This window comes from Nyctereutes procyonoides, unplaced genomic scaffold (assembly GCF_905146905.1).
Source record: "Nyctereutes procyonoides isolate TBG_1078 unplaced genomic scaffold, NYPRO_anot_genome, whole genome shotgun sequence".
NCBI classification, from domain to species: Eukaryota; Metazoa; Chordata; class Mammalia; order Carnivora; family Canidae; genus Nyctereutes; species Nyctereutes procyonoides.
In genome coordinates, this window is record NW_026575049.1 from 8,402,077 (window position 1) to 8,414,394 (window position 12,318).

Consider the following 12,318-nt stretch of genomic DNA (forward strand, 5'->3'; position numbering starts at 1 on the left):
TACAGTAAACATGCAATATAACATAATTCTTCAAAATACCTTTCCATCAGGTGATACAGCAGTGCTCTAAAATGGGGTGAGAAGCTTTTTAAACAAGTATTGGATTTCGTTTATTGTGTATTTTGGGGCAGGATAGAATCCAGTCCATTATAAGTTCTCGTGGTTTTATGTATAAATTTTAAAATGCAATTTGAAGCAACTTCATGTTGCTTGTATTTGAGCTAGCAAAGAGGAAATATCTCAGGGTCAAGGCATGTTCAGAGAAGCGAAGGTGAATATAAAACTCACTTTCTTTTGGCTCTATAATGTAATCCAAAGAAGTTTCTGTATTTTATTTGCAGGGCTGTATATTAGTTGAAAACAGAGGTTCAAGATTGAGCAGTGAATTTTGGTAAATTTTGTGTATACCCTTTTAGTAGGCGTGAGTACATCACTTACAGTATTTGTTAGAAAGGGTTATAAGATCATCTTTGGGGACTGATGTTTTGTGTGGTTTTCTCTGTGACTGTGGGCACTAACCATGTTAGATGTGATAGTTTTCAGTGTTGTAAACTGCCATAGCAACCAGTGATACATATAAGGTTGTTTAGGGAGTAACTATGAGTTCTTGTCTGTTCTATTTTAATAATCCTGAACAGAGCTGAAGTGAAGGAGCAGATTCCTCATGTCTTTAAATACAGCTGCTTCACACAGGGAAGATTTAATTGTGACCCACATTTAATCAATAAACTTTCAAGTAGCTCTAAGTGACCTTGTCATTTAGAGCTGACTGTATAGAATCTGGTATTTCTAATATGAATATTTCCCATTTGTTACATTTTTGCCTGCTTTATGAAATTAGCTGAAAGGGGCTAATTTAACAAAGGAGGTTTTAAGTGTTGCACAAGTGTGTGGGGTTTACCTAACTTAATTTTACTCTAGTGAAATGGCAAAGGAATATCTTGGTAGGTAGCTAACAGACATTGAAACTGTGATGTAACTGCTCTGAAAAAATGCATCATCACAACATCTCCCAGGAAGAAATCTGTATATCTCATCATAAATAATTTATTTAAAATTTAAGACAAAAAGAAAAGGAAAATGAATCTTATCTTTCAGATTTCACTGTATTGCATTTTTTTGAATGAGTAAATTGATGCTTCCATCACCTTCTTTCTCTTCATTTTGAAAAGTTTACTACTGGCTAACAAAATCTTTATTGACAAAAGGAAAACTGAGACTTGTGTCCAATTTACTACCTAAAGCAAAATAGCAAAAAAAAAAAAAAAAATTGGTCTCCTCCCAAGGAAGGTTTGATTTATTTTTAGTTGCTTTAGTAATAGGTGTTTACAAATGATCCTACTAGGCTACTCATCTTTCTGATAATTCTTCATGTAGATATATACATTATTACAATTTCTAAAGCAGAGATAGATTTTCTTTTTCCCACAGAAATCTTTCCCTGAGATCTTTCATTCCTCCAGACAAAATTGTTTCACACAATTCTGTTATAAAAGTGCCTTCTAATAAAAATGAGTAAATATATTTGCCATAACACGACTGTTACATTTCTTCAGTTTTATAGATTACGCTTCATTTGGAGAAGATCATACTTTGCAAAATAATGAATGACATTGATGAATTGTTCATGGCATGTGTAAACTTAAGGTATTTTCACTTTCAAATCAGTATTTATTGAGTTTGCTACTACTCTATGTAAACATGATTATCAAACATATTTGTTTATCAAACATATATTGTATTCTGACAAAACATGGTTGTTAGGATTTTTGAGAAGCAATCTTTTTTTACGAAAGGTTATATTGTTCATAACATGTAAGATCAACATACCCTGCTAGACTGACCAGAGTAGATATGAGAAGTCTCCTATGATTAATAAATTGGATATTCTCGTGCAAACTGAGACTCATCCAGATGAAAAATATAAAACAAAACTGGTAAGTATATAGGAGAACAGAGCTCTAAAATTAGAAGAGTGCATGCAGTGGACACTGGAATCCTGATGATGTTGTGTGTTTAAAATTTCTTGCTCCTTGGAGTTTCTTTGCTTACAGAGTTTGTGTTTGGACTCAGTAACTGGCCTTGGGGCATTTGAAAACAAAAATGCTTGTTGGAAAATTAGCAATGTGAAACTTGACAATGCACGCTGCATGTTGCAAGACCAAGTGGAGGACTAGTGAATTAGCAATCACTTTAATTTCAGGCCATAGTCAATATAAAATTGACTTGTGTAATATATAAAACAAACATTTATGGAAGCACAATTTGTTGTGCTTGGAACTTTTGGAAGAGAAAGGTAATGGTTCTTCAATCTGTTTATATTCCAATAATATAATCCAACAGATTCCCACGGATGACCATTATGTGGCGATTCTAATCATTGCTGAGAAACCCAATTTCTGAGTGCTCAAAATCTGTCCTTGAACCAACTTCATATTGCTATCTTAATAAAAAAAAAGAAGTTAATATTTTCCTGAATAAATAATTTGTGTGTGTGTGCATGTGTATATGCATGTGTGCCTATGTCTTGACCTTTTAATTTATGTTTTAGATTGAGATATACCTATGACCAGTGGTCTCTCAATTTCATTTTTGTTTTGCTTTGTTTTCCTCTCATGTTTGTGCTGGATGGAAATACTTTGTATTTTTGCATTCTGCCCGTTTAGAGAAGAGAAAGATGTAATCTCCTGGTTGTGTAGGGTTTTTATTGTGGCTTTGTAATCATGAGAGAATCCTGGAGGGGCTGTCACTCATTCTCCACTTTATGTATAAGGTCACAAGTCCAGTTCAGCTGTAAGCCTCAAGCTAATTCTTATTCAGGTACTTTCAAGGAAAGAAAAAAAAAACACCTCTTTTTTTCTGAGATTGAATTAAATTTTAATAGAAGGAAATTGCATATAAAAGGATCTCAGGTGTAAGATGGCCCTACTTCATAGGGTCATAGATTTGCTTGAACTTCCTTTTGACTTTAGGTGTAATGACCAGAGCTAGAGAGCAAGGTGCAGAACAAAAATACCGTGTAGGTAAAGTATGTGTACTTCAAGTAATCTCTTCAGGTGAATATTTAATCTGCATCTTCCATTTGCTTGTACAAAAAAGGCCTGGTATTGATTGGACACTATAAAGGCAGATTTGTGCTTTTTTCTAATTGCATTCTTAGAAACGTGGTTGATTTTTTTTCATAAACGATGACTAATGCCAAGCACAGGTATTTTATGATAAGAGAATGTAGGTTTTCATTTCAGAAATGTTAGAGCGTAGATGCTGAGTGAGGATAAGATTTTTTTTTTCCCCAGAATGTAATAGGCCCAACTGAAAGAGTAACCAGAGGCATCATTATTAGGTAAGTCAGGGAAAGATGGGCATTGCAAGGTTACCATACAGTTCCAGCCTATGGTTTTAGTATTATTTCCTTTGATTCCTGTGTGTTTGAATGGCAGGCAATTTCCACTGGGATTCAGGGCCCTATCTGAGCATTCAGACAGATGGAGTTAAGGAAAACCTAAGTGTTATCTCCATTATCTTGATCTTTTATGCTGATTTACCTGAATAATTGACTTTTCTTTTTCTTTCCCACTTCACTTTGCCACGGAGGACCAAACCTTGAATGCGTGCATCAGTAAATTCTATCTGGTAATGCCTTTGAATCATCATAGATTATGATCCAAATATGGATGATTCAAAAGTGTTTGAATTCTTTTATGAAGTAACTTTATATCAAGGGACCCCTAGTTTGATTTTTCTGGAAGCTGTCATTCTTCTGAACTTAACCATCCAGAGCTCCTCATTGCTTTGACTGACCCAGCCACACTGGCTCATTTTTATCTCAAAGTACCAACTAATCATTCTGCAAAGGAGATAGAGCATCCCCAGTTGGGATTATGTTGTGTTTCAGTTCTTTCTTTAGAATGGGTGGAGACTGAAGAGCATTTTATGTCACTTAAGTCAGACCTCTGTCAGCTCACCCTCTGCAGTTTTCAGAGCTCACCTTGGAACCCCCTTGGCACAGTGAATCTCACTCTCCTAGACTCTGAAACTCTCAGTTACGAATTTTTGTTCTTCTCCTCAGGAGAAAAAGATTGAAAAGTGATGATGTTTTAGGCTCCTGCTTTGTTCTCCTCTGTTCTCTGTTGTTTTTAAGACACTGGACAGTTTTGAATGGCATCTTCTGATCGATTTAGAGAGGAATGGTTCAGTCACTTTATTTTCTCCAGGGTGACATAGGGGGCAGTTTGCTCAGAAGATAACCCCTGTGAACTCTTGTATCGGAGCTATTGTTTTTTTTCTGATTCCAAAAAAAAGTAGAGTGATGGTTTAAAGGAGAATCTTAAACTTTGGAAATAGCTCTTACTGTCATTTTGGCCTTGGCTTTGGTTTAGTGTTTGTATAGGTGAAGACAGGCATGTGTAAATAATGACATGAGAGTCGACAATAAAGGGCTTCCTTGGGTAAAATGAGCATGAACTACAGTGGACGATAGGATTTGCTTATATTTCCTATTGTAAAATATGCAGTGATGGCAACCCTTTTTAAAGACTAAAAATGATTGTACTTGAAATTTGGAAATCCACAGAACTGGATTGTCAGAAAGATAAAATGAGAAATCCTCAGTACTTAGTCTAATTGCTCAGTCCAGTTGATTTTTGACTCCCATGCACATTGATTTGCACTGTTTATATATTTAAACGAACAACTGGAAGAAATAAAATGTGGCTTTCTGGACTTGGGTGGCTTGCTCCATATGCTCTGAGCTCTGCAGGCCTTAGTCTACAAATGTATATGCAAAGGTACATGAAAACAAAACAAGTGACTATGCCCAAATGTTTTTATAGCCTTTTTTTTAGGTTATTATTATTTTGATTATTTTTGATCTGTGTGCAGAGGCGCTGATTGATTTGGGGTGAGAGAGTTTGTGCTTTCAAGCGTTATCACAGTACATATAAAATGTGATGAGAGCATTTAAAGTAACAAAATTTAATAGCTATCCAAATTTGACCCAAAAGTCAGCATTGGATAATTCTCCTGGTTTCCATTCTCAGCAATTGTCCATGTCCTTACAGGAGGCTTAGAAATGTTTTACTTTCAACGACTCATTTGATTTTCACCCTAGAAGTTTTTCTTTTCTTTTCTTTTTTTTTTTCTTTTTTAAATTTGCCCATGGCTCTTTTATTTTATATGAAATCTCTCCCAGAAGAACAGACCCTTTATTGGCCTTGAAATCACATTGGGCCTCAGTTTCACTGCTTGTGAACGTGGGCAGTTGGCTTAATCTCACATTTTGTGAAATGGGGCAAGTAATAGCTGTCCTATATAAGTAAGATAATGCTCAGAAAAATCACTCAGAATTGGGAGGTATTCTTTTTTTTTTAAAGGTACTTCCAAGCTTTAACACATCTATAGTGATTTTATTTTTTTAAGATTTTATTTATTTATTCATGAGAGACACAGAGAGAGAGAGGCAGAGGCACAGGCAGAGGGAGAAGCAGGCTCCATGCAGGGAGCCCGATGTGGGACTTGATCCGGGGTCTCCAGGATCAGGCCCTGGGCTGAAGGCGGTGCTAAACTGCTGAGCCACCTGGGCTGCCCCCGGGAGGTATTCTTTTTAAGGGTAACATTTTAAAATATGGAGGGAGAGAAAAGAATTACGTTGAGCACCTACACGTGCTGGATCTTTTGTCTGGCACTTTACATAAATATTAGCTCCTTCATCCTCTGATGTAGATAGATAGAATGGTCTTCATTTCACCAGTGAGAAAACTGATCCCAAGATGTAAACTGTGACGTGTCTAACGTTCACCTCTAGAAAACGGTGGCACCTGGGCCTGAATTCAGATCTCACTCTAAAGCTTCTGATCTTTCTATTGCTATGTGCTGTTGGATATGTTGTAAAATGCATATACAAGTCTTCTTATTGTGACAGCGTAGTTTATGTTATCTCCAGGAATGTGAAATGCAGGTTAGAAGTCAGGTGTCAGGAAACCCTTTGGAGAGAAGTTCTCTACAAGCTTATAAAGAGATTGGAAATGGGTACTTCCTGCAGCCAATACCCCCAGACTTCTGGCCCCCAGAACCCACAGGGCCATGTCTTTGGAGGTCAGAACACATCCAGTTTTCTTATTTGTTCAATGAAGGGTCTAGATGAATTGCTTTCTGAAGTTCCTGCCAAGCTGCAGAATTCTGATGGCAAGAGGGAAATAAGACACACGTGCTGTAAACACCAGTGTTTCTCTCTTTCCTTCCTTCTTCATCCAATAAATGTGTGAGCACATCTTACGTAACAGGCCCTGATGTAAGCACTGTTTCCAAGCTTAAGAGTTCTATTTGTTAGGTGGATTTCCTTTTTCAATTAATTTTTCTTTTTAATGTGGAGTACATCTGAGAGCCTGGGGGACCAGACTTCTTAGAAAAAAAGGGGAAAAAATTACATTTCCCACTTAACATTCTTCCCAACCCTCGTGAACTTGCTTCTAAGCATATCATAAAACTATATATACAGTTCTGAATCGAAACTTTTTTTTAAAAAGAGGCAAAAATATGAAAAGCAAGGAATAAATAACACTTCTAACAAGATATGTGGTAGTTGCAAATATTCGTATAATCGTGTGTCTATAGTCTGAAATTTCAGTTCTTACAAATGCACAATTCCCAGCCTCTTTCCCCCACCCCTCACCCTGCCACCCCCATAAGTTGTAAATACTTAGAACAAGTTACTGTCTCAATTTTACACGGGTTTGTAGTATAGAACCACATTCCACTCTGGTGAAGGAAAACCAAATATATAACCCCACAGTATTGTATATGTTGATGTATTAAAAACAAAACAAGCCTCTGAAATGTTTTGTTTGTCTTCTATTGAAAAATAATATTCCGAAGAGCATTAAACACAGGGGGAAAAAAAGTTAAAGCCAGTGTTTTCCTCTGTGTAAAAACCCTGGATCTCTGCTGGTTTACAAACTAAAATCCTAACTTCTTTTGCAGCCTTTGTGAAGTTTGATCAGAATGATTAAATAATGTGGGCTTTAAAGAACAATGAAAACCTCCCAGATCGACGCCACACAGCACAGCTAATGTGTTTCTTGTAGATGTGGACTCAGAAGAGGGTTTCAGTTTACATGTCACACTGGCCTGAAGACCAAGGAGCAAGTTTGCTTTTAACAAGTCCAAGTGATAATTGTGATATTTTGCCCTTTAGTTAATGGTGCGAATTTTATTTTTGAATAGGCTTTTTGTAAGCGCGATGCTCATTTTCAAGAGCGCGATGCTCATTTTCAAGTCCTCTTATTTGCAGGGCTTTCTCTCCCTCTGAGAGATTTGCTTTCTCTGACTTGGAAATGCAGTGAAACCCTTTTAGAAAACAACCTCCTCTTCAGCAGATTTTAGATACGCCCAGAGCACACCTGAAACAGGACAACTGTGCGGAGAGAGCCTGGTGTGGCTCTGCTGGCCTCCAGGGTTGATAGCCTCCTCCTCTTAAACCCACCCACCATCCCTGTGCCCACTAAGGGACTTCTGTCTTCCATGTTTGTGTCATGTACTGCAGGGTAAACCGTGCAGTCTCCCCGTTGATCCCAAAGATTAAATCAGACACTGCCTCTGTATTGGGGAATTTTGTACTCCTGGAATTCCCTATGTACTAGCAGGGGGTCTCTTGAAAGCTTCATCCTAAAGGTGACAGATGGGTGTGTAGTAGAATATTTGCATTGACTGATCCTTCTTTGAGATTGGACTAACTTGAAGGAAAACCTTCCCTTGAAGACTTCCATCTTGTTGGGAGTCAAGGAATTTGTAGCCAGCACCTCCTGTAGGGTGGGCCCTTGGCTCTTCCCGGGAGGCGTTATCTCCTTTTCACACGTGAAACCGGATTAAGGTTTTCAGGGACCTGCCCAGAGTCGGGGCAGGGGTTTGAATCTTTCCAAAGTAGAGTCTGTGTTCCTCTGAAGGCAAGTCCCTCTCGGGGAGACAACACTCAGGAGGCGGCTGTGGTTCCCTGGGCACCCCTGGCTTTCCTTAACCTCATGCACGCCCTTGTAGCTCAAGGGAGGACAGTGCCACTAACCCCTGACAGTAAGTGATTCTTTGTGGAGCCATTCTCTGTGCCCAAAGCTGACGGTTACACAGACCTCCTAAAAGCTACCCGGTTTCCTTCTGTTGGGGGACTGAGCTGAGTCAGCGACCAATTTTAGTTGACTCAAATATCTCTGTAAGGTAGCGCATGTATGTAGGCTAAGGGGGGGGGTACTGTTGTTAGGAGGGGAGGAACCCAGTCTTTAGAGGCCAACAGAAATGGGTTCAAATCCCAGGTGAGCCATTTACCGCCTTTGGGTGTGCCCTTCCTCAACTATGTAAGACTCAGTCGCTCATCTGCAAAATGAGAGAAATAATAATACCTACCTTATAAGGTTGTTGTAAAGATTAAAGATTAACACATGTGCTCAAGAAATGTGACCTAACAGTATTACAGTTATACGGATTTTTGGCAAATTCCTAGGACCCGTTGGGAGAGTAATGCCAGGTCAGGAAGGTACTGTTTGTGGAAATCTTGTGGCTTATTTTGTGTCTGTCTATCTATCTATCTATCTATCTATCTATCTATCTATCTATCTATCTATTATATATCTACCTATCATCTATTTCCATCTATTTTTATAAGACAGATTGAAGAGAGAAAGAGGAGAGTCTACTTGGCAGTGTAGACAGTCATAACAGGTAATTTTAGTATCACCGTACCAAGTACCTATTGGCTGCTAGCTTAGGTAACAAAAGCAAAATGCAAAACAAGTTATCCTGGCTCAGGTTACTTGTATTTTTGTGTTTATGTAGCCTTGGGACGATTCTCATATATGCAAGAGCACTACTAACTTTTCTTTACCCTGAAAAGTGTAAACATATGTTTTTATAGAAGGATGTGTGTCGTGTGTGTGTATGTGTGTTTTGGTGTATTTGGGGAGTGGAGTAGGGTCCGTAAACATAGGGAAATTACTTTATGGATTATGTTAAAATTTGATTCAAAGGGCAAAAACCAACTTTGATACCAGAGAAATCTTCTATGAAACAAAATAAACGTTCAAGGTGGTTAAAAATATATTCATGTCATGCCTGTGTTGAGTGGGAGCTTCTTGATAATAATATACATTTTTATTAATCATTATCTTTGGCACCCCTAGTTTTCACCACAGGGACAAACAATGATGATTTCTGCTAACTTTTTTTTTCCCCTCTGCTTTCAATGAACTGATTGACACGTGATGGTTTTGGGCAAGGCCTAGGAAGTTAGCTATGCAGAAGTGTGCAAATGTTTGGTATTTTGAAATAGAAGCCTGTGTATTCTTACTTACTTTTGACTCCATTTCATTAGCAATGTGGATAAAAGCGCTTTGTACGTTGTAAAACAACATAATATTAATTTTCGTGACTTTCGTTGCGAGGTGGAAAGAAAATCATATAAGAGACCCTCCTTTGCTAAAACACTACTTTATAGAATTACAGGTAAGTGGGTGTATTTTTTAAAATTGTGGCTAGAACTAAAAGCAAAATGGCTTATCAAAAGGATTTTCATGCATTTCGGAGGAGAGCATTCCAGGGGAGTGTTTGAGGGTGAGAGATGGGTAGATATCTCTGTGCTTCATGTAATGAAAAACCTGGAAGGAGGATCTACTCAAACATGGAGAAGATGAGCCTTCGTGGAGAAGGGGATTGTTAAAGCAATCTCGATACCTCGTCGTAGACCAGGACACTCCCACTTGGCATGTGTCCCTTGGTGCAGCACTTAATCAGTAATGTCAGGTAGGAAGCAATATGACTTCCTTTTTCATTTTGCAGAAAGCAGAAGCCACTGGAGAAAAACGGCCAAGAGGCAGACCTAGGAAATGGGTGAGTAATCAGAAGTAATTCCTGGGCTCTCTCTCTCTCTCTCTTTTTTTTTTTTTTGTGGTGACAATTTTCTGTATTTTAAGTGAAAATTACTTTTATTTGATCAATCACATGTATTTCGGACTTCTGGTTCAATGAGTCCTTGAAAGGGTTAAGGCAAGGAATGATTTATCACCGCCCTTTTGCCATTAGGCTCCAGGAGTTTACTCACAATGCTTTTCTTTCTTGGGAGTGACTCCTCTATCTCTTATCAACATGAAAAGAGTCTCCACTCTTCCTTCAAGCGGGGATAACAATGAGATGACTTGTTCAGTGGGTTAGTGACTAAGGTTAAAGGGTATTATGAAACCTTGGAAGTTGATTACAAATGGTGATAAAACGCAGATGAAATGTGTATGAGATAACTTTGTAACGTTTTCTTTCTTTTCTTCTTCTTCTCCTTTTTTTTCTGTTGTTTTTGTTTTGTTTTGTTTTGTCTCCTTCATGGCTTTGCTTTGGACACATCTCATTTTCAAGGTGGCTTGTGTTTTCCTTTTTATATTGGCTTTTTAGGAAACCAGGTTTTAAGTTTCCAGATCTGTTTGCTCCCCTTAGTGGGTCATTCCTGCGTACTGACGTTAGCCAGAATAGTGGCTTCTTGGCTTCTACGCAAGTGCTCTTGATGCCATAGGCACACACTGTGGCTCCTTGAGGCCAGAAAGCCAGTGATCACTGAAGAGCTTCGTTAATTTTTCCACTTCCAACTTTGCTCCCGTTGCTGCTACATGTACACTTATGATCTTCTGATCTGTCTTTCCCACTGATGGAGGAGCAAAGTCTTAAAAGTGAATAAGGCCATTTCTCAAGAAAGATAAAGGCTTCCTCTACTCTACACGAGGTATCATCCGCGATGGGATCTTTGGCTCTCCTTTTCACTCTCCCCCATTTATTCTGTATGCTTCATCTTTTTTGAAGTGTCTTTGCTACTCTGCTGGATTATATTTTCCTGTTGGTATGCCATTCCTTTCTCCTCTAGAATTCGACATCGCTTTCTATTTATACTGTGGTATTGCCTTTCATTTAATTTATTCATCTTGTATTTTTTTTTCCTCTGCTCAACATGTGTTGGGATTAGATTTCTTAGCACAAGGAAATGGAGATGATCTTTAGATTAAAAGCACCTCAGCATTGCAGTGTAACCTTAAAGTAGGAGCACTTCATTCAACCTTCTGGTCAATACATGGGTTCTCTCCAAACCAGGTGGTCATCATCTGGACTGCTTGAGTTCCTTAGTGTTAGGGAACTCACTACCTATTAAGGCTGCCTGGTCTTCCTTGGAAAGCTCTGAGCATCAGAAAATCCGTCTATCTGCTTTCCTGTAGCTTCTGCTCACTGTCCCCCAGCCTCCTTCCTGGGAGTATTCAGAGTAATTGTTTTCACTTTTTACTCATGATAGTCTTTCAAATATTTGAAGACGATTAACACATATCATTTGTTGTCTTTTGTAGTTTGGATGTCTTCAGTCCTTTCACTTTTTTTTCTCCCGAAAGGAACATTCTTGTTATTCTCTTCTGAGGATGTTTTTTTTTTTAATCTTTTGAAATATGTCACCCAGATCTGAGTATCATGTGGGCTCTGCAACTGGTGGGTTTATCACCTTTCTTGTTGTACAAATGGTTCCAGTTTTCTCTGAGTGATTGATCAACCACCCCAAAACTTAATACTGTTTAAAGAAAAAAAAAACATTTTTATTATGCTCATGGATTCTTTGGGTCAGGAATATGGACAGAGCACAGCAGAAAGGCTTGTCCCTGCTTCTGGTTGTCTGGGGGCTTCAGTGAGGGGACTCAAGCAGCTGGAGGTGATTCTAGTACTAGGAGTCTACAGTCTGGAGGCTTCTCCACTCACGGACCTGGAGCTTTTGCAAGATGGGCTGGAAGTCTGGATGCATTGGGGAGTGTCCACTGGAGTACCCCCCCCCCCACGTGGCCTTTCCAGTTTGGTGGTCTCAGGGTAGATAGTCAGCCTTCTGACATACACTCAAGGCTCCCGGAGTGTTCTGGCAAGTGAAGATAAAGCTACTTAAGTCAAAAAGTGCCGCCTGCATTCTACGCTAGTGAACATGCTGTTGACTAAGTTGGCATTGGCATGCGTGTCAGATCCAGGTCTGCCAATGTCTAAGCCTCAGAACTTTGAGAGGACAGCCTATCCCCCCGAGCTAACCATTCAGAAAGACCTGCATAAACTTTCTAAAATGCAACATAATACAAAATGGTAAGTTCTTTGCAGTCATGAGATTAATGTTGCTAAAATGAAATAAATCGTAAGCAGCAAAGACAATGAGAGTAAATGGGCACAACAGCTTCCATCAAGAGAGGCCTCTCTTTGGTCTCCCAGCTTCATTGAGAGATAACTGACATATCACATTGCGTAGCCCAAGGGAATACAAACCCTTGGTTTGGTACTTAT

General features: G+C 38.8%; 1 protein-coding gene across 1 annotated transcript in view; it reads left to right on the forward strand.

Moving 5' to 3' along the window:
* Positions 1–12,318, forward strand: part of HMGA2 (high mobility group AT-hook 2) — a 141,428-nt gene that overhangs the window by 3,411 nt on the left and 125,699 nt on the right. Inside the window, exon 3 of the mRNA XM_055328949.1 lies at positions 9,820–9,870. Within this exon, the coding sequence (XP_055184924.1) occupies positions 9,820–9,870 (51 nt within the window). The remainder of the gene's footprint in view (positions 1–9,819; positions 9,871–12,318) is intronic.